At 39.2% G+C, this 24164-nt stretch overlaps 1 protein-coding gene across 4 annotated transcripts in view; it reads right to left on the reverse strand.

The window, feature by feature from the left end:
• AKAP6 (A kinase (PRKA) anchor protein 6) overlaps positions 1 to 24164 on the reverse strand; it is a 499693-nt gene that overhangs the window by 138014 nt on the left and 337515 nt on the right. For all 4 annotated transcript variants that reach the window (XM_010846980.1, XM_010846983.1, XM_010846981.1 and 1 more), the window contains exon 8: positions 1358 to 1506. In XM_010846980.1, coding sequence (XP_010845282.1) covers positions 1358 to 1506 — 149 coding nt within the window. The remainder of the gene's footprint in view (positions 1 to 1357; positions 1507 to 24164) is intronic.

The raw sequence follows: 24164 nt of genomic DNA on the forward strand, positions 1-24164 counted from the left end.
TCAAAACAGCTTATTGTTCACACTCGAATATTTAACCTTTTCTAATTTGCTGTCATGCTTTTCCTCTTATGAATAAATGTCTTTTGAATCATAGAAGATGAATCAAAGACATGCTTACATGTCTATATATAAAAAATATCTTAAAAGAGCAACAAATTGTATAGATAGGTAAATTTTAAAAGTTAAAAAGCCCTTGCCCATTTCCTAAAAAGAATTACAACTCGAATTCTTTTCTTGCATTCTTAGACCTCGGGTTATATCACAAGACAGAATTTGTAACCTGTGTTGGTAATTTATCCTCAAAATCTGAACGAGAATTTTAAGTCATATCAGAACTATAAGCACGTAAGAGAAAAAAGAAAGCAAGTGCATGGAGAGACTTCCTTCTTTTGAAGGAATATTTTGGCTAGAGTTACTCCCCGTAGGTTTATACTATGCTGTTAACATGTTATGGAACTTGGGGGAACAGTTTCTCTCCCTTGTTGTCTGGCTCAAGTATAAAAGCAAAATAGGTTACTTTTTCCATTTTAATGAGTATAATTATTACCAAGTCATTAAAATTATGAAATGATTAAATTTCATTGTATTCTTTTACTCTTTAATAATCACCTACTAAATATTAAAACTGAACCAGAAAAGAATTTTTTAAATAATAGTATTTTATAAATCTCATATATGTATTATATATACATATATATATGTATATACACATACACACACAGAATGTTTGCATAATTTTGAAGTAATTTGGAAATATTTGAAGGCATAACTTAACTATTCAGTAGCATGGGTAGTTAGTATAATATAAATACAGCCATAGATCTCAGGCTGAATGAAACTGTTGGTGGGTCATTGAAGTTGCTGGGTCATTTCATGTAACACAGACAATAAGCACCAGTCCATCATTCCACTTGACTTCATGTGATGCTAACCAGTTAGTCCATAGTCCCTAACCAATTATTAAATATCTATATTTTCAAAAAATTATGTTCTACCAGTTTCCAGTGAGGTTCTGATGTTTAAAATTTGCTTAGATGGACTTTAAACTATGAGGTTTAAAGAGAGGGAAATACACTGAGAAAATTATAGGCACAATGTAGTGACAGAAACACTCAGCAAATCACAAGACTGTTTCGAACAAATAATACCAAAGTTAGGAAGTCCTGGGTGAGATGACAGGCTGATAAAATCCGTAGTCTTCAATTCTGGTATGAATGGAAAAGAACGTAAATACCTTGTCTATTGCACTTCTCTTGCTAGCTTGGGAGGAAATGCCCACCTAACACCGACCAGTGGAACATCATTGAAAAAAGTAGAGATTAATGAGAATAAAACAACAAAAAGAATAGTTCCCTACCCATTGCCTCCTCCTGAATGAACTTTTGACATATCAGCAAACTCTTCTTTCCGTTTGCTGCTGCTGGTATACTGCTCGCTGTACAGCTTGAGGGACATCTGCTCAACAGCATCTCTTTGTGCTTCCAGGTAGCATAGTTGAACCTCAGCCTGGAGAGAGAAACAAAAAGGAATGGGTGTTTTAATCTGGAAAGAATGCATTTCAAGTGAGGTGTAACAACACAGAGAATGGGAATTGTTCACATCATTATACCGCTCCTTTTCGCTCGGATTTAATGGGATCAGCTGGGCATATTACAGAATTATATTTTAGATCTGAATCTTATAAGTTCCTCCTTAAAATATAACCTGAATAAATGAACTCTCAGAAGACTCAGTAAATATCACAATATGTCCCTGAGATCATAATACTGTATGATGAGACTTTATATAAAAATTCTGTGAAATTCCTTAATAATATTCTTCCTCGTACTGCCACATATGTAACATTTATTTTTTTTTAAAGAGTCCCCTTCCAACCCATACATTTGCATGGACACATACTCTGGATGCTTCTCGTTATCTTCACCCTGAGGAGAATAAAAAAGCCTAGTACAAATTCAATACCTCTTCAATAGGGATAAGACTTCCTACATTACTTTTTTTTGGTTCTCTGTATTTTGTCTTAATAATTTTAAAATAGAAAGAACCGTGATTTTGCTTACATGCAGGCTTGAATTGTTAAATTTTTCATAGATACTTGGGGCTCACTGTACTAAAAGGAGAGGTAGTAAGTTCACCATGCTGTTTTCTATCAAACCAAGGCCAAAAGAATGCTGAATAATATTTGGCAAGGAAATGTATTGAAGAGATGCTTTATTTATTGCAGCTGTTGTGATCCCTGTGGCTTTAGAGTTCCCCAGAACATGAGATAAAACGGGGAATGAAGTCTTCTCAGTGGCGTGCTTGCCTGTGGTGAAGGAAAAAGGCCAGTGCCGAGTACATGTGTGCTGTGGACCAAAGGAGCTCTTAAGGTCTTTTTGTGTGCTTCACTAAATCCCACACACCCATTAACATTTCTCAACAGTCTTAAAATGTCTACTTCTTTATTATTTAATTATATACTCTCCTACAGAAAGACCAAGTCTGGGTCAGTTGCTGGGTAGTTGCCAGATTTCCATAACATGTAGGAAAAGCAGAGTCAGAGATGACCTTCTATTCTTCATGTCCATGGCCAACCGAGGCCTCTTGCACACTCTCTGGTTTTATAGATGCAATCGTGGGGAAAAAAAAAAAAAGAGTGTCATAAAATAGCAGCTGCTTAAAAGGGCGAATCAGGACTCTGTAAAGGAAATGGGTAGCTTATGAAATGGAAGATCTCAAATCACTCTAGAATTTGTATTTTGTTCTTTTCCACAGGAGCGAATTATGAATGTTCTAGATATTGAGGAAGAACTTAAAAAATACTAAAATCACTATATTCATGTAACTGAAGTTTCCACAATCTATGTATTGGTTCATGTAACCTTTTTTTGTCCAAACTAATTGACTTGCATAAGGATTAAGAATTACGTCAAACACTATAAACTAAGAATAACGTCACATGGAGTATTTTCAGTATGGGAAGAAAGGGTGTGGCTGGTGGAAAGCACGAAGGAAATACTAAATCTAGTGTTAGTCAGCCTATTTATTAACAGATGGAGAAAGAGAAGGCATGGAGCATATTAATGACAACACAGAAGAGTGCCGACTCAGAGGTTTGCAGGTATCACAGAATTTGAAGAAATATCTAGAGACCTAAGAATATTGTTTAATGGTTGGGGGGGGAGAAAATGAAACTGAATATAGGCAGTCAATGATTAGAAAAAAACATTAGACAATAGAAATGTATTGGTTCTATATCTTTTAATGAAGTATACAATATTCCCAAGCAACTAAATATGAGATCACTGAGAGATACTGAACAGTAGTCAAAGAACTTAATACAACTAGAGATTATCATACTAAGCGAAGTTATAAAGTGAAAGACAAATACCATATGATATCACTAAAATATGAACAAATGAACCTCTCTACAAAACAGAAACAGATTCACAGACACAGAGAACAGACTTGTGGTGGCCAAGGAGGAGGGGGGAGGAGAGGGATGAACTAGGAGTTCGGGGTTGGCAGACGCAAAATATTACATGTAAAATGGATAAACAACAAAGTCTTAGTGTTTAGCACAGAGACCTGTATTCAATATCCTGTGATAAACCATAATGGAAAAGAATATTAAAAAAGAATGCATATAAGTAAATAACCGAGCCACTTTGCTGTACAGCAGAAACTGGCACAACATTGTAAATCAACTATACTTCAATCAAAAGTAGTGATAAAATAATTTTTAAAGAGAACTTAAAAACAAATGTCTTTCCAAATGCTATCCCCACCCCTCCCCTTCTCAACACCATGGGATAATGAGGAGACATCCCACACAAATTATTCTTTTGGAAATCCCATTAAAATAATGAATCTGCACCATTACATGCCAAAGCGGCACGTCTGATCCCTAGAGGTCCCTGTTAGTTTTTAACCACCCTAAGGTAGCACACTAGACCACTACTTGTTTTTGGTAAAAATCTCATGAATGTGTGCCACTGGTCACAAAAAGCAACGTAAAGAGGGAGGTCAACTTCATATAGACTCATCACTACCATGGAAAAACAACTGAAGCTCAGCCCTTTGAGATCCTTGGCCATTTCTGTGCACAAGGGTAATACCTCTTGTGTGACACGGATTTCTAGAAGGGAATTCAGAGAACAATGCTGAGAGCAACCGGAGAAACAATTAGTCACCTTACAAAAATGATTGAAATGCTGTGATCTAAGACTTTTACTGCACAATATCTCACAGGCATTTGACATAGGAAACCTCCCTGTGCTAAAAAGGAGATGAATTAGATGGCCCAGCTTTTCCTATCCATCTACATTTCTATCTCTGCTTTCAGTGATTCATTTCAAAACGTGATGATAAAAATAGAACCAAAGTTGTTTCTTCGGCTAAGGTTGAATGACTTTGCCAGTCTAAATCTACCTACGAACTGCCTTAACTTTTTCTCACTGTATTTTACTCTACAGATAATTTTTTAGAAGAAAGATTTGGAGAAATTATAGTTCTTAAAAAAAGAGTCACATTGAATCTTTGATTAAAATAATTTCATCTTTTGAAGCAATAGTTAGAACCAGACATGAAACAATGAACTGGCTTAACATTGGGAAAGGAGTACATCGAGGCTGTATAGTCTCACACTGCTTATTTAACTTATATGCAGAGTACATCACGTGAAACGCTGGGCTGGATGAAGCACAAGCTGGAATTCAGATTGCCGGGAGAAATACCAATAACCTCAGATATGCAGATGACACCACTCTTATGGCAGAAAGCAAAGAGGAACTAAACAGCCTCTTGATGGTCAAAAAGGAGAGTAAAAAAGCTGGTGTAAAACTCAACATTCAAAAAACTAAGATCATGGCATCCAGTCCTATCCCTTTATGGTAAATAGATGGGGAAACAGTGGAGACAGTGACAGACTTTCTTTTCTTGGGCTCCAAAATCACTGCAGATGGTGACTGCAGCCATGAAATTAAAAGATGCTTACTCCTTGGAAGAAAAGCCAGGACAAATCTAGAGAGCTAAAAAGTAGTCGTTAAAGTAGTAATAGTTCAAAAGTAGAGACATTGCCAACAGAAGTCCGTCTAGTCAGAACTATGGTTTTTCCAGTAGTCATGTACGGATGTGAGATTAGGACCATAAAAAAGGTGCTTTCAAACTGTGGTGCTGGAGAAGACTCTTGAGAGTCCTTGGGACAGCAAGGAGAAAAAAAACAGTCAATCCTAAAGGAAATCAACCCTGAATATTCATTAAAGGACTGACGCTGAAGCTTGAATACTTTGGCCACCTGATGGGAAGAGCCAACTCATTGGAAAAGACCCTGATGTTGGGAACGATTGAGGGCAGGAGAAGGAGGCAACAGAGAATGAGATGGCTGGATGGCCTTATCCATTCAATGGACATGAGTTTGAAACAACTCCAGGAGACAGTGAAGAACAAGGAAGCCTGGCATGCTGCAGTCCATGAGGTCGCAGAGTTGGACATGACTGAGCATCTGAATAACAACAATGACAATTGTAGATACTTTAAAAGTGACTATATTTTACACATAGAAACACAGACTATAGTATATTAAATAATATTATTCATGTGTAATTAACAAGATTTGATAACTTATTCATTAAGAAAAATGAAAAGGAACAAGAAGGAACAGACTCACTGACAGATCTACCTCTCACTTCCTGGCCAGTATCATCAATGGGAATATAAAATGAGCAGCATAGATAAAGGGAACAAATGAGCTAAAAGAGTCTTTTGCTTTGAGGTACTAGTATGATTCCCAAAATGAAATGTTCAGCAAGCAAGTGGAAATATTAGGACTGAAATATAAACCCAGAGGCAAAAGCTGACACTAGGAGATGAAATGAGAATGCCATGGGAGATCGTGTATGATGAGAAGAGAAAAAGGATCAGCTCTGTCTTATTCTAATCGAGGCCTGCATAAGACCTCAGCTGACTTAAAGTGATGGATTCTCAAATATTCTCCCTCCCTCTCCACCAGACGCAAATCCATTTTATAGATAGTTCATTGATCTTTTTGATTCACATCTGGGATCATGGGTTCTTGTTTTCAGGGCTTAATTCTGGGCCTCTTTATTTAAACTCTTTTCCATGGCTTTCAATGCTACCTATGTAGTAACGGCTCCCTATTCTCTCCTCTGAGTGCCATACAACCAACCACTGCTAACTGAATTTACTTTAGGCATAGCTGTTGGAAACACTCTCCATTCTCATCCTTACTGCATGCCTCCAAACTTTCTGTTCTTAGTATCCTCCCTTTAAATAAACGGCACCATCTGTTGCTTAGGTCAGAAACCAGAGAATCATCCATGACTCCTCGTCATTTCCTACAACCAGTTACTCCTTAAATTCTATTGATTCTTCTTTCAAAATGTCTCTCCAGTCTGTCTTCCCAGTCTGCATTGCTGCCAGCCTGGTCCAAGCCTTTGTCAACTCTCCCCTGTAGTATAGCAATTATCTTCTAATGTGTATCTCCCCTTGCCCATTCCTGCCTCTCCCATCTCTTCCATTACAGTGTCAGAGTGGTCTCTACAAAACGTAAGTTAGTTTCATACTGCATTTAGATCTAAAACACAAACTTAGAACATAGCTCATTAGATTTGCTTCCTGCCTACTTTACACCGCATTCTCTACTTCTTTCTTGGTCACTATGCCCCTTGTTAAGTTTCCTTCTTCCAGTTCTTTAAATAGCTCTTTCTTCTCTAAGGACCTTTGAACATACTGTTCCCTTTCTCTAGAACATTCTCTTGCTAACGACTTCTCATTCTTTAGCTCTCAGCTGACATGTTACTTCTCAGGGAGGCTTCTCTGTCCATCTTATCAAAAGTAGATCCACCCTATTTTTCTCCATTGCAGAACAGTGTTAATTTCCTTTACAGACATATCTCAATTCAGAATTCTTAGACTTGCTGGCTTATATTTTCTCTATCTCTGTCTCCAGACTCTAAGCTCCATACAGGGATGGTGTTTCTCTGTCTGCTTGGCCATTCTGTATTCCCAGCACCTAGGCAGTATCTTGAACATGATAGGGGCTCAGTAAATAATTTATTGCTCATATAGTCACTAAGCCTTTATCATGTGTCAGGAACTACACCAAGTACTGTGGGTACAAAGAAGAACAAAACATTGTCCCTTTTCTCAAGGGATTGCAGTGTAGTGGAGGAAAGAGCCATGGCAAAAGGAGATAAGTGCACTGAGTAAAATGATGATGGGGGAGGATGGGAAATAAAACATTGCATGAAGGTGAGGAATGGGCAGTAAAAGCCAGGTAGAGGTAACATCTGAGCCAGATCTGGGAGTATGGCTATATCTTTGCCAGGTAAAGAAGAAGATGAATATCTTTACAGGTAGAATTCTTCATTTGTTCAGAGGCCCAGACTTACAAAAGGATGTGGCATGTTCAGAGAATGGTGGCTGCAGCTTTGGGGGCATTTAGACAAAGAGGCTAAAGTAGAAGGGGATAGTCTATGGAGAATGTCACCTCAGGGAATCTGAGCTATCCAATGACCTGCCAAGAAGATGTCACTGTTTCTGTGATGGCCTTAATCTACTTCTATCTCCCTTCTTCTGTCATGAGATGGGTTGGTCCAGATACGCTCATAAAGTTCCTACCTCCTGACATGGCATTGAGAAGAGAATCAACAGTTTCCAAGAGGACAAAAGCCCAGCAATCCAACAGAGAGAATGCCTACCTAAGAGATTCTATTAAATCATTTTTCTCTAGTAAACTTTTAACATAATGTTATGGGTTTATTTCACATAATGTGTCCTCTTCAAATTGTATGTTGAAGCCTTAAACCTAAATGTAACTGTAATTGGAGACAGGGTCTTTAAAAAGATAATTAAGGTTAAACAGATCACAGAGTATGGCCCTAATCCAATAGGACTGGTGTCTTTATAAAAAGATGAAGAGTGGTCCCACAGAGAAAAGGCCATGTGATGATGCAGTGACAAGGCAGTTGGCCATCCACAAGCAAGGGGAGAGGCCTCCTAGAACCCAAACCTGTCAACTACTTGATCTGGGACTTCCAGCCTCCAGAACTGTAAGAAATAAATTTCCATTGTTTAAGCCACCCAGCCACCCAATAAAAAATAAAGTATTTTTTATTGCCACCTTAGTAGACTAACTAAGATCATGGCATCCGGTCCCATCACTTCATGGCAAATAGATGGGGAAACAGTGCAAACAGTGGCTAAATTTATTTTTTGGGGCTCCCAAATCACTGCAGATGATGATGACTGCAGCCATGAAATTAAAAGACGTTTACTCCTTGGAAGGAAAGTTATGACCAACCTAGACAGCATATTGAAAAGCAGAGACATTACTTTGTCAACAAAGGACAGTCTAGTCAAGGCTATGGTTTTTCCAGTAGTCATGTATGGATGTGAGAGTTGGACTATAAAGAAAGTTGAGCACCAAAGAATTGATGCTTTTGAACTGTGGTGTTGGAGAAGACTCCTGAGATTCCCTTGGACTGCAAGAAGATTCAACCAGTCCATCCTAAAGGAAATCAGTCCTGGGTGTTCATTGGAAGGACTGATGTTGAAGCTGTAACTCCAATCTTTTGGCCACCTGATGTGGAGAGCTGACTCATTGGAAAAGACTCTCATGCTGGGAAAGATTGAAGGCAGAAGGATAAGAGGGCAACAGAGGATGAGATGATTGGATGGCATCACCAAGTCAATGGACACGAACTTGGGCAAACTCTGGGAGATGGTGAGGGACAGGGAGGCCTGGCATGCTGCAGTCCATGGGGTTGCAAAGAGTCAGACAGGACTTGGCGACTGAACAACAACAACAGCAGCAGCAACAACATACTTCCTTCTTATAATGTGTCTAACAACAAAATAGTTATTTACCCCATTGTAAATTTGGTGGTGAGGGGGGTAAATTTCAGTTATTCTAACAATCTTGAAGGATTAAACCCACACTTACTTTTATAATCACATCAGATACATGCCTTGTCCTTGCCCTAAAAAGCACTGATTTAGTTAAGAAATATCAATTATTTCATTGTCACTGCATATCCCAGGACCCTCTGTTGGTATCCTGAGAATGTTAGAAAATTAATTTTACTCTTTCTTAACTCATGCCATTGTAGGTCTGCTTGCTCACTTCATAGCTTCCCACATCTACCAGCCACTTGCATCTGATTCCACACCCTCTGCTTTCTCTCCTGTTTCTGTGGAAAATGTCCATATTTCTACCCCAAACCAATCCCCTGCATAGACACAAAGAGCCCCTCTTATCTATGCAAAGATTATCGCCCCAGCAGCAAATCATCCTTCTCTTCTTCAAGTTTTCTCCTCTCCACAATATTCTTCTCATTAACACAGTCCCCACCCCACCCCTCCAAATGCTGTGTTTCTCCCATGGTAAATAAATAAAGGGCTTCTCAGGCGGTGCAGTGGTAAGGGTTCTGCCTGCCAGTGCAGGAGAAAAAAGAGACACAAGTTCCCTGGGTCTGGAATATCCCCCAGAGGAAATGACAACCGACTTTCTGTAATCTTTCCTGGGAAATGTCAGGGACAGAGGAGCCTGGCGGGCTGCAGTCCACGGGGTCGCAAAGAGTCCGACATGACAGACTGAGCACAAACGTACAAAATAAATAAATAAAAAGGAAAAATAATCTCTTGACATCAATTGATACCAATCTATTCTTGGCTTAAGCCCCATTTCTCTGTTCTTCATTACAGCAAAATCACTTTTATCCACATTATCTGTACTCACCATGTCCAATTCCTCTCCTATTTTCTCTTGAATGTACTCCAACTAGGCTTTTGTCCACATGCCACAGTTGAGTCTTCAACCTATCCTGACCTGCTCCAGCAGGGCCAGTGGGCTTGCTCCAGGGCTCTAGGGGCATTTGGACCTTGTTTGCACGACAGCTCCATCCCTAACCTCCCTTAAGTCTTTGCTAAAATGTCATCTTCTTATTCAGGTCTTTTTTGATCTTCTACTTAATACTTCAATTGACTCCCTCTCCCACCCCCTACACCCACCCCTCCACCCAGCAATCCTTACTGTCCTTCATATATATTTACCTTGTGTAGCCAAAATAGGTAACTTATTTTATATTGTCTATCTCTAATTGTGGACTGGAAGCTGCGAGTGGACAGGGGCTTTTATTTATGTAGCCATTGCTATATTTTATCCATGTCTTCATTGCTTTTATCTATGTATTCATCGCCATCTCCCCAGCACCCAGTGCAGCACATGGTATGTGATCGGCAATCTATATAAATTAGATGAATACATTTTACAGTTTGAAAATTTTAAGTGGTTTAAAATGTACAAGGAAATAAGACAGATAGTTTTAAGGTTGTAGCCTCAGTTTAATTTTGAAAATAGTTGGCTTTATTCTCTCTTAAAAAGGAGACTATTTTTTTCTTTGACCAAAAATTATTGAAATATATAACTAGTTTACTTTTATCTAGAGGAAAGGAAGAAGAAAACCTTCTTTATTCTGAATCATTTGGTAATATTTTATTCAGCTAATAGAGTGATCTTATATGTCACATATTATATTAAAAGCTAACCACAATGGGTTCATGCTTATAGAATGAAAATTTCAGCTTTTGTCATAATGGAGTAAGCTACACAATACATTTCAAAATGAAGTTTGAAGTCTTCTGGGTAAGAATGTGTCATAGCTTAATAAAACCTGATTTCCCATTTAAAAAAAAAAAAAAAACAGAGTCATGTGAGCTTTCGGAAGAGACATCAGCAATGTCACAGTTTGTATTTGGAAGAATCCATACCAGCTCAGGAAGACCATGGGGATCCATCAATACAATGGAGGGGAACTGTACATTTTCTGACAATAATTTTGTTATTTGGGAATATTTTCCTACTTTTACTAGTCTTTTTTCTTTACCTGTGATGCACTATCTCTAAGCACACACCTTTTCCCCTTATGCCTTATACAAATATGTCTCCCCTCTAAACTCCCCATAGAATCTATCTCTTGCAACTGGCCCAAATCACTTCACTCTTCTGGAAACACCTTCAGGTCCCTAAACCCTCATAGACTCTGACAAGGACTTTCAGGATTGATTAAAATCTCCATTTGGAAATCTCCATGCTTTTGTTTGGCAGAATTCCTCATATTCACTCCAGGATTGAGAGTTGTCACCTCTATAGTGGTTTTTTTGTTCCCCAAGATTCTAAAATGAACTCTCGGTAGACATTTATCACACATTCATGATTAGCTACATTCTAATTAAGTACAAATATTATTTGGCAATACAAAGGAGGAGTCCTGTGTATAGGATGGAGTAGAGCACCAAAGTCTCTTTCTCCTAAGAGTTGGAGCAGAGACTATGGACTACGGAGCAATACATCTCTTTAGAATAAAGTTGATTAAAGGTCTTCATTTCTTCACTTGACAAATATATTTTGAGAGTCTCTTTATGTGTAAGACATTGTATAAGATACAAATCTGGGTCAGACATGGTGCTTGTCCTTAGGGAACCTATAACCTAGAATTATAGAAAATTATATCACATAACAGGAGCTAAAATATTTGTTCAAGGATATATGACCAATACACTTTGAAAATACTGTCAAGGAAACAATTAGTGAGTTGGTTAGGATATTCTTTTTATCAATGGATAAAAAACTTTTTAAAGTATTTAAATATTTCTTATTAAAAATAAAATATATATCAAAATTTAGGAAGATGTTCAAAGCTATTTCAATATCATACTCAGCAAGTGAGTGAGTGAAAGTCACTCAGTCGTGTCCAACACTTTGTGATCCCATGGACTGAATACTGGAGCCAGCGTTTCCCTTTTCCAGGGGATCTTTCCAACCCAGGGATCGAACCCAGGTCTCCCACATTGCAGGCGGATTCTTTACCAGCTGAGCCACAAAGGAAGCCTGAGAATACTGCAGTGGGTAGCCTATCCCTTCTCCAGCAGATCTTCCCAACACTAACTGGAATCTAACTGGGGTCCCCTGCATTGCAGGCGGATTCTTTAGCAACTAAGCTATGAGATTTTACATATACTAATCTTTGTACATTAGGCTATAAAATTTCTCTGACCATACTGGTAGCGCCAGAAAACCTAGACTTATGTTCCCAAGGTTTATTTATACTTATTTGTGGATAATAAACTCAAGACAACTGCAAAAGATAACTGATTTAAGTAAAAATATTGTATTTATATATTTAAAAGGTCATCTTTCTGTCTACTGACTTGGTGCTAGTGGCAAACCATTAAAACCATTCACTGTAATGTTTAAGAAATCCAATTTTAAAGCTATATACTTAATGGTATTTGTTAAATGGGAAGCATTTAAACAAAGCAGAAAAAATAACATGAATGCTATTTTCATTATTTCTTCTGCATTTGTGTGTAAAGAAAAACGTCATCTTCCTCCATGTTAATGAGAAAAGAGATGCCTATATTAAAAACAACAATGATAACACCTCCACTTAAACATAAAGAACAAATATATCACACAATCACATTTGTGGATCACCTCATCCACCACTACTCTCCTCTTCTTTGTAATGGAAGTAGTTAAAGTCATTAAAAATTCAGCATTTTATGTCACGAGCTAGGGTGGGAAGGGAGCGTGATTACACTGTGTGGACTGGAGGGGATGATTAGAATTTCTATGTTTCTCCATTACTGTTCCTTACCAAATCTCTGCACAATGACACAGGTGTCAAGTCGATGTTCTTATTCCCAACTTCCAAATACCACTACCACAAGTCCTTATGTACTTTCTGGCAGAAACTAAAAATTAAAGACATATAATGTCAAGATACAGTCTTAGCTTCTCTTGCCCTGCAGGACTGGCAGTTCCTTCCCAAGTACAATTATGTTGGCAAATGCTGCTATTAACTCTATGACTACAATGTACACTCCAGTTCCTGTGAAATTCTATAAAATAGTTGTCCTTAGATGGTGATAGAAAGGAAGGAATGAAGCAGGAACAACAAGAATTACTTTACATACTAATAATAACAATTTAGCTATCAAAACAGAACTGAACAAGTGTGCCTTTATACGTTCTTTTAAAAATGTAGCCTCCTAGGGTACTAATAATCAGGGCCTATGGTTCAGGAATGCACGGTAGCACTCAGCTCAGTGCCTGTATCCTCATTTCAAAGAGAATCATTCAAACCGACATCCACCCTGTCAAGAGTCTTGACTTTGAGCTGCTAATGTAGAATAAAAATCAATATAAATTTTGATCATTTGATGAATATTTACTTCTTTCTTTAGTGTTTAGGGATTTAGAATTGAAAAGTGCTGAATCAAGTCATTTTATTTTTCTGTGTTTGTGCCAACACCAATTTACTACCCTCCAGAAAGTTCCTGAACAAGATGTCTCAGGTGGTGTGCGTGTTGGCTTTTGCTGTCAATCAAACAGTATGTCAGTAGGGAACCATAATCATTTCCCTTTCATACTCTTAGTGTTCCAAAGAGGAATATTTTGATTACATCCCTGGAAAAAGTAAACTTTCTCATTTAGACACACTATTGTAAGCCGGGGTATCTGTTGGTTTTGGCATTCAGTTGAGCCTCAAATGATACAATCTATTAAAAGTTAAACATTTTACCTTAGGCTCCAAGGATTTTGCACTATAAACAGAGCTACAAATGGGTTCCTCGATAAGCAACATTCAGCATCACCCCCAAGACAAAGAGCTTTTACAGATGTTGCCATCTTTTTCATGCATTTTTCTGAAGAATGACAAGAACATATCAACTGACTGCTCTAATCAACAGATTGGCTTCACAATTTAAAAAAAATTACACTTTCATTATAAATGAAAAGAGAATGCATTACAGACAAATAACTCTAAAAAACTTAATTAAAATGTGACTTCCAATGTAAGTCTAGTTGTGAGTAGAGTAGCATGCCACCATTTTTACTATGATACCTTGATACATATAACAAAAGCTTACTATTTTTGCAGGGTTTCCCAAGTGATTATTAAAAGAATGGTCTTTCCCAATTTGAAAGAGGCTAATTGCAAATACCAAAAAGGTAAGCTATTCTCATTAAAAAAAAAAAAAAAACCTTACATATGACAGAGTGCCAGAAGATTCAATATTAAGGAGACATTTTTGGTGGTTCCTTATAAATTAAATAAAAATGGCAGCAGCTGCTTTTCCCAAGAATGATATAGCCCTGGACAATCACTAGATATTATGTAGACAGATGTTTTAAATAAAATAAGTATTTAGATTGCTAGATACCTTGCTAGATATGAAGGCAATTATAGGATGTCTTTGTTAAATTACATTTTTCATTTTTGTGAGGGAAAAAAAGAATTGTCCTGGAAACAGTATCGACAGGAAATGATCCTATATCTAAAACAGCTGGAGACTGTAACTAATATAAATTTACTTGAAAATAAAAATGCTGTGTGCCTCTGGAGACATGCAGTAACATGCCATAAAAACAGATGAGAATATAAAAGTATTTAAAAGGAGAGAAAATACATTTTATCCAGATTATACTGAGATACGATTCACTAATAAATGAGAAATATTTGAAGATAAAGAAAACAAAGAAAACCAGAAGTCATTTAAAAACTTACAACAGATATTTTACTTAAAAATATTTGCAGGAAATATAAAAATAATTTTCTAGGGAAAACATTTTGCTTTACAATATATTGATTATTAATCAATTTGCTAGAGTCATATAAACGGAGAAGGCGATGGCACCCCACTCCAGTACTCTTGCCTGGAAAATCCCATGGGCGGAGGAGCCTAGTAGGCTGCAGTCCATTGGGTCGTGAAGAGTCGGACACGACTGAGCGACTTCACTTTGACTTTTCACTTTCATGCCCTGGAGAAGGAAATGGCAACCCACTCCAGTGTTCTTGCCTGGAGAATCACAGGGACAGAGGAGCCTAGTGGGCTGCCGTCTATGGGGTCGCACAGAGTTGGACATGACTGAAGCGACTTAGTAGCAGCAGCAGCAGCAGAGTCATATAAAAAGGTAAAGGCAGATAAAAGTGTTTAATTAGAAAATTCTAATGAAAGCAGAGGGTGCTTACTTTGAGAAAGGCAAGGACCCAAAATGCTGCCTAAGAATATTGGAGTAAATCTTAAAGTCATATGTAAAAGCCTCTATACAAAACTCTCACTACCTTTGTCCACGCTATCCCCATCTTTATTCCCGTTAGCTGCTGAATCAGAAAGATATCTGATGTACTAATTCATACCAAATATTTATAGGCATTAACATTAACAAGGGACCCATCTCTAAGTTCATGAATTCAATATTCTTCAATTAAAGACTGAAATGTGTTCATCTATAAGATAATTTTAAGGAAGGCTAATGGATGGAAACCTTTTTTCACAGCAGCAGTGAGGAGGGTCTGCAAAGACTTCTAAGTCTTGAGTGTCTACCTCCCTCATCTCTATCTAAGGCTCATCCTGGCTGTGCTCACAGGGTCTGGATATCAGGCAGGAGGAGATCACATGAAGCTGGATTTCCTTTGGGGCTCTAATTTGCACAGCCAGAAAAGACCCAGAGCCTCAGAAGTTAGCTTATCTTGTCGAGAGGAAAGGACACCCAACAAGAGGAAGATGGGATGAGGAGAATAAGGGCAAGTGGAAGAGCAAGGAGAAAAAGCAAGTATGTATGATGAGTGTAAAGAATGGTTGTTGCTGCTGCTACTGCTAAGTCGAAACCCCAAATAGAACACTCTTAAATAAAATCTTGACTTAAAATTCTTTGACAGGCTGCAGTTGTTAACATGCTCAAAAATGAAAGTCTAGAACCAAAACTAAAACTCGAAATGCATCTGTTACAGACTAAATGTTTGTAACAAAAAAGAAGTGACACTTTTGAACTGTGGTGTTGGAGAAGACTTTTGAGTGTCTCTTGGACTGCAAGGAGATCAAACCAGTCAATCCTGAAGGAAATCAACCCTGAATATTCAAGACTGATTGCTGAAGCTGAAGCTACAATACTTTAGCCACCTGTTGTGAAGAGCTGACTCATTTTAAAGACACTGATGCTGGGAAAGATTGAAGGCAGGAAGAGAAGGGAACAACAGAGGATGAGATGATTGGATGGCATCACCGACTTAATCGACGTGAGTTTGAGCAAGCTACGGGAGGTGGTGAAGGACAGGGAAGCCTGGCATACTGCAGTCAGTGGGGTCAAGAGTGGGACATGACTGAGCGACTGAATAAGAACAAATGTTTGTGTGCCCCACCCCAATTCATAGTTGAAACCTACCCTCAATGTGATGGTATTAGGAGGTTGGGCCTTTGGTAGGTGACTGGGTCATGAGGGTGGAGCCCTAATGAATGGGATTAGTGTTCTTATGAAAGAAACCCCAGAGAGCTGTTTCTCTCTTCTAATCTGTGAGGACACAGTGAAGCAGGAAGAGGGCCCTCATCAGACCCTGAATCTGCCAGCACCTTGATTTCGGACTTTCCAGCCTCCAAAACTGTGAGAAATAAATGTCTGAAGTTCACAAACCACCCAGTCTATGGTATTCTGTTATAGAAACCCAAACAGGCTCAGCCATCTTTATGGTCCAACTCTCATATCCGTACATGACTAGAAAAACCATAGATTTGACTAGACGAATCTTTGTCGGCAGAAGTGATGTCTCTGTTTTTTAATATGCTGTCTAGGTTTGTCATAACCTGTCTCCCAAGGAGCAAGTGTCTTTTAAATTCATGGCTACAGTCACTATCCACAGTGATTTTGGAGCTCAAGATAATAAACTGTTTTTACTGTTTCCCCATTCATTTGCCACAAAGTGATGAGACCAGATGCCATGATCTTAGTTTTCTGAATGTTGAGTTTTAAACCAGCTTTTTCACTCTTCTCTTTCACCTTATACAAGTTACCAAGTTTTAAAAAGAGCTACTGGGGTTATTTTCTGGTAAATCTGCAACAGAGCCACTCACACACAGACGTACACACACACGCACACACATACACACATATTTGCACAAAACATTATAACAGTAGTTCCCACACACTTACATCATCTTGATTACTATAAAGACTGATCATCACTGCTTCTTAGAGCTTATAAAGGTGGGCTTGTAGTTCAGTTGTTCTTGAAAATGCTTACTAGCTCATTGCTATTATATCTGAAAGAGACTAAAAAAATTTATAAATACACATTTTTTCCTCTTTGGAGGCTTGATTCCTACCCATCAGGCATACTCTTATTCTAAGTAAGGGATAAATTAAACAAAATTATGGCCTTCTTCTTCCTCACTTTTCTTAACTCTTTTTTCTGATCTTTGTTTTAGGACCACAGTCATCGATTCAATGGACATAAGTCTGAGCAAATTCTGGGAGATAGTGAAGGACAGGGAAGCCTGGTGTGCTGCAGTCCATGGGATCGCAATCAGACAAAATGGAGTGACTGAACAAGAATGAAAAAAAATGAACTATTGCTATCTCCTAAGCCAACAGACTCATGAAAAGAATTTAATATTGCTGTGTCCAAACCAGTCAAATTTCAACATACTGTTCCATTATTTTTTATTTCCATTATTCTATTAATATATTTCCCCCCTTGTAGTCAAGATGGACAGAGAAGGCAATGGCACCCCACTCCAGTACTTTTGCCTGGAAAATCCCATGGACGGAGGAGCCTGGTGGGCTGCAGTCCATGGGGTCGCAAAGAGTTGGACAGGGCTGAGCGACATCACTTTCACTTTTCACTTTCATGCATTGGAGAAGGAAATGGCAACCCACTCCAGTGTTCTTGCCTGGAGAATCCGAGGGACAGGGGAGCCTGGAGGGCTGCCGTCTATGGGGTTGCACAGAATTGGACACGACTGAAGCGACTTAGCAGCAGCAGCAGTCAAGATGGCAGAGCAAAAGGAGGCGCACTCATCTTCTCCTGCGAGAACACCAAAATCTCAACTAGCTGCTGAACAACCATCGACAGGAGAATGTCGGATCCCACCAAAAAAAGATACCTGCATCCAAGGGCAAAGGAAAATCTCAACAAGACAGTAGGAGGGGCACAATTGCATTTAGAATCAAACCTCATACCCTCCAGAGATGCTTGGGGGTACAAACAAAACCTTGTGTGCACCAGGACCCAGGAAACGGAGCAGTGACCTCCACAAGAGACTTAGTCAGACCTGCCTTTGAGGATTTGAATGTCTCCTGCAGAGGCATGGGTCAGCAGTGGCCTGCTGTGGAGACAGGGGCTCTGGCTGCAGTGGACCTGGGAGCCGTGGCGTGCTGGTGTAAGTCCTTTTGAAGGAAGTTGCCATTACCACCATTACCATAGTTCAGCCTCAGGCCAAACTACAGGGAAGGAACACAGCCCACCCATCAGCAGAAAATTTGATTAAAGACTTACTAGAGCAAGACCCTGTTTTCCCCACAGCTAATCCCTCCCATCAGGAAGCTTCCACAAGCCTCTCATCCTCATCCATCAGAGGGCAGACAGAATGAAAATCAATATCACAGAAAACTAACCAAACTGATCACATGGACCACAGCCTTGTTTAACTCAATGAAACTATGCACAGTGCTGTGTAGGGCCACCAACTCAGACAGATCATGGTGGAGAATTCTGACGAAATGTGGTCCACTGGAGAAGGGATTGGCAAGCCACTTCAGCATTCTTGCCTTGAGAACTCCATGAAGAGTATGAAAAGGTAAAAAACTATGACACTGAAAGATATTAGAAGTCTATTTAAAGGAATGATCTGACCTCGGCCTCAACCAGTGCGGTGAGAGGCACCTCCCCCTGGGTCCCGGAATGCTCAGGGGTCTGCCGTGGCTGTCCTTCACCGTCTATCACTCCTCCCAAGCTGCTCTCATGCTTGTCCACACACCCCAGGTATTACAGACTTCGTTCAGTTCCTTAAACAAACCTAGCTCCTTCCCGTACTGGCCCCTCCGCCCAGATTTTTTCCTTCCTTCTTCATATGACTATCATCTTCATATCCTGTAGCAGTCAGTTTAAATATTACTTCCTTCCCTGATCATCTCACCAAAGATAGGTATACTCAATTATTTTCTTTCTCAGGTCCTATTCATTTTATTCCTAATATTTACTGCATCTTAAAATTATAGTTATTGGACTTAATGATTTTTTTTTGCTTATTTGCATGCTCGCTTTTTCTGATTCTTATCTCACTGATATGTAAACTCTATAAGGACAGAGACCTCATCTTTCTAGTTGTATCCCCTAGTTGTATCATAATTGTATCACAGATGTCAGAAAATTGTGCACTGATTCAATGAATGAATAAATGGGTTGTTGAGTGAAGGCTCACAAACAATTCTTCAAGGAAGCCTGAAGGAGAGGCGATGTCCTAAGCAAAGATCCTTGGACAGTGGTGACAAACACTTCAGGTTGCCAAATGGAGTGCTAAGATATAAATGGTGGCATTCAAACAGGATCAATTCCCTTTAAAGGGCTGCTTTGACCAAAGTCTCCTGAGATTCCTTCAGTTTAACATAGACTGAGATTGTCTAAGAATTGCAAACAAGAAAACTCCTGGTGGCAATTAAGCCTGTATGTTATACATTTTAATTTAAAGTGTTGATGTTTAATTTTAGCTGGTCTGTATGATGCTTTAACTCTGGAGATAAAATAATTAGTTGAGCTAAGAGATGGAGAAAATATATTTCATGCCAAGCCATGGTAGAAGCAGGAGTCTCAAAGCGACAGGAAGTACAGTTGAACAACATACAACAGGGTGGGAAAGTTCACGCCACAAGGAACCAAAGAGAATAAAAATGATTAATACATGGGAGCCTCCTTAAGACGAGTTCAGAGAGACTCCAAAACTGATCTCATTACCAAAGGGGAGAGGGATGGGGCAATTTACCTCTTGAAGTCCCAGAATATTTTTCTTTGAGCTTCATTTCTTCCATTTAGAATGGAAGTCTGAGATATTTCATATCCTTAAACAGAACCTGCTCTGTGTATGACTGTAGAGATAGAAACACTAATTATGATGTGGTTATACCTGCAGGTACTGTTGGAGTTATTTTCTTCACATAGAATAGCTTAAGCACAGTGATTTTGGAGTTATTGTTTCTGATTTAACAGCTTATGCCTTCTGCCATATGCAGGTTAGAAGAGTTATTCCTTGCTGTCCTTGATGTGACAGCATCTAGTTCATTTCATCTTTTACATGATATGTTAAATTAAGCTGGGAAACTAGATAATGCAAGTTGTAATAAATATAAAAACAAAAGTAGCCTCAAAGTAAGAGCACAGGAAGTCTCATTTCAGCTTGAATTTTCAGCATCATTTTGGTTGTTCACGTCTTTTACTTATTGCTGTAGCTTACATAATTGATGTTGACTATGAAGCAAAGGAGAAAAGGAAAGATATAAACATCTGAATGCAGAGTTCCAAAGAATAGCAAGAAGAGATAAGAAAGCCTTCTTCAGCGATCAATGCAAAGAAATAGAGGAAAACAACAGAATGGGAAAGACTAGAGATCTCTTCAAGAAAATCAGAGATACCAAAGGAACATTTCATGCAAAGATGGGCTTGAAAAGGACAGAAATGGTATGGACCTAACAGAAGCAAAAGATATTAAGAAGAGATGGCAAGAATACACAGAAGAACTATACAAAAAAGATCTTCACGACCCAGATAATCACGATGGTGTGATCACTGACCTAGAATAGCCAGACATCCTGGAAAGTGAAGTCAAGTGGGCCTTAGAAAGCATCACTACGAACAAAGCTAGTGGAGGTGATGGAATTCCAGTGGAGCTATTCCAAATCCTGAAAGATGATGCTGTGAAAGTGCTGCACTCAATATGCCAGCAAATTTGGAAAACTCAGCAGTGGCCACAGGACTGGAAAAGGTCAGTTTTCATTCCAATCCCAAAGAAAGACAATGCCAAAGAATGCTCAAACTACCTCACAATTGCACTCATCTCACACGCTAGTAGGGTAATGCTTAAAATTCTCCAAGCCAGGCTTCAGCAGTATGTGAACCGTGAACTTCCTGATGTTCAAGCTGGTTTTAGAAAAGGCAGAGGAACCAGAGATCAAATTGCCAACATCCGCTGGATCACGGAAAAAGCAAGAGAGTTCCAGAAAAATATCTATTTCTGCTTTATTGACTATGCCAAAGCCTTTGACTGTGTGGATCACAATAAACTGTGGAAAATTCTGAAAGAGATGGGAATACCAGACCACCTGATCTGCCTCTTGAGAAATTTGTATGCAGGTCAGGAAGCAATAGTTAGAACTGGACATGGAACAACAGACTGGTTCCAAATAGGAAAAGGAGTACATCAAGGCTGTATATTGTCACCCTGCTTATTTAACTTATATGCAGAGTACATCATGAGAAACGCTGGACTGGAAGAAACACAAGCTGGAATCAAGATTGCAGGGAAAAATATCAATAACCTCAGATATGCAGATGACACCACCCTTATGGCAGAAAGTGAAGAGGAACTCAAAAGCCTCTTGATGAAAGTGAAAGTGGAGAGTGAAAAAGTTGGCTTAAAGCTCAACATTCAGAAAACGGAGATCATGGCATCCGGTCCCATCACTTCATGGGAAATAGATGGGGAAACAGTGGAAACAGTGTCAGACTTTATTTTTCTGGGCTCCAAAATCACTGCAGATCGTGACTGCAGCCATGAAATTAAAAGGTGCTTACTCCTTGGAAGGAAAGTTATGACCAACCTAGATAGCATATTGAAAAGCAGAGACATTACTTTGTCAACAAAGGTTCGTCTAGTCAAGGCTATGGTTTTTCCAGTGGTCATGTATGGATGTGAGAGTTGGACTGTGAAGAAAGCTGAGTGCAGAAGAATTGATGCTTTTGAACTGTGGTGTTGGAGAAGACTCTTGAGAGTCCCTTGGACTGCAAGGAGATCCAACCAGTCCATTCTAAAGGAGATCAGCCCTGGAATTTCTTTGGAAGGAATGATGCTAAAGCTGAAACTCCAGTACTTTGGCCACCTCATGCGAAGAGTTGACTCATTGGAAAAGACTCTGATGCTGGGAGGAATTGGGGACAAGAGGAGAAGGGGACGACAGAGGATGAGATGGCTGGATGGCATCACTGACTCGATGGACGTGAGTCTGAGTGAACTCTGGGAGTTGGTGATGGACAGGGAGGCCTGGCGTGCCGTGATTCATGGGGTCACAAAGAGTCGGACACGACTGAGCGGCTGATCTGATCTGATCTGATCTAAGTTAATATCTAGAGATATAACTCTATCAAATTTTGGAGAAAGAACCAAGAAAGAAGGAGTTATCTGGGCTTCAAAGAGCTTCTCATGCATGGGTGCATCCTGAGTTGCTAGGTCATGTCCATCTCTTTGCAACCCCATGAACTGTAGCCCTCCAGGCTCCTCTGTCCATGGCATTGCCCAGGCAAGAATACTGGAGTGGGTTGCCATTTCCTTCTCCAAGGGGATATCTGACACAGGGATCAAATCCATGTCCCCTGCATTGACAGGAAGATTCTTTACCAATGAGCCCCTGAAGACCCCAGACCTTCTCATAGTTATGGGCAATTGAGCCAAACCTCACCATGAAGTAACATTAAAACATTTTGGTGATCTGCTATTGCACATAAGACACAAATCACAGGATTAGCTAGAGCCCACACATTCAAGTCAGTATACCCACGACTAGACAACTTGTTCAACAAATAACCTACTGGCAATGTGGTTACATTTCCCCTTATGATGGCCCCATATGAAGAGACCTATCTGTGAGGATTAATGGGCTTCCCTGGAGGCTCAGATAGTAAACAATCTGCCTGCAATGCAGGAGATCCGGGTTCAATCCTGGGTCAGGAAGATCCCCTGGAGAAGGAAATGGCAACTCACTCCAGTATTCTTGCCTGAAGAATCCCATGGAAATAGGAGCCTGCCAAGCTACAGTCCATGGGGTCACAAAGAATTGGACATAACTAAGTGACTAACACACACACACGCGCGCGCACACACACACACACACACACGAGGATTAATGTAGCATATCTTCAGTTACATCACTGTTCTGATTTAAAAATCAAATAATAACAACAATGAACAAAGGTCTTTCAGTGGTTGCCATTTTCTTTAGAATAAAATCCAAATGTCTTAGCACAATATTTAAACACCACTCATGATTTGATCCTAGTCCACCTTCCCATGAATCCTCTTTAACTTCGTTTTCTGACAAAGAGCAAACACCACTGATATTCGCTTCAGACTAAACCATGTCCCCCCAGGTGTACAGCCTTTCCATCTCTGTTTCCCAACCACTTCTCCATTTCTGAAGCTCCACACCCCATACATTCCTTCATGCTCAATAACCACTCAGCACACCTGGATTCCTGGACTCACAGTTCACACCTATATTATAAAATATGCATCTCTTCCCACCTTACAGGTATTCATGACTGCTCTATCCTACCAGATTTTAAGTTCTCCAAGAATAGGATATGAACCAGACTTATTTTGATATTGCAGGTTCCTGACATATAATAGACAGTCAACAAATACTTGCTAAATGAATGAATGAGTCAAAGAGATGGTCTGGTGACGTTTCTATATTAAAAGAGCTGATTATTTTAAAAATTATTTAAAAGTTTGGGGCAGGAACAGAATAAAGTAAGCCTGGGACTTTTTTTCTACCAGAAAGCAAAGAAGCATCCGTTGACTAATGGGAATATCCAAACAACACAAAAGCCATCATGAGGAGGCTCCCTTTTGGCAAATTTTAGACAATCTGAACATCAAAAAAGAAGAGTTGTAAGTAAAAAACAATCAATATGTAATTGTACTCAAAAGAGAGGACAAGAAGTATCACCAATTAAGATGACTAGTACCCCAAAGTTGGTAAGTAAAAAGAAAAAAATTAGGCATTTCACTTGCTTCTTAAAAGAGATACTGTTGTTTATCTTAGGTTGATATGAGGAAGCTCTATAGGAAAAAAAATGCCAGTTAAAAATATGGAAGAAATAGAAAACTACCATTTCACAATCCCCAAGGAAATCATTAATTCCAGCAAGAATCATCAGTGGATTCTAAGAAATACGTATAATATCATATATGAAACGAGTCGCCAGTCCAGGTTTGATGCACGATACTGGATGCTTGGGGCTGGTGCAGTGGGATGACTCAGAGGGATGGTATGGGGAGGGAGGAGGGAGGAGGGTTCAGGATGGGGAACACATGTATACCCGTGGCAGATTCAT

Source organism: Bison bison, unplaced genomic scaffold (assembly GCF_000754665.1).
Source record: "Bison bison bison isolate TAMUID 2011002044 unplaced genomic scaffold, Bison_UMD1.0 scf7180017864242, whole genome shotgun sequence".
Lineage (NCBI taxonomy): Eukaryota > Metazoa > Chordata > Mammalia > Artiodactyla > Bovidae > Bison > Bison bison.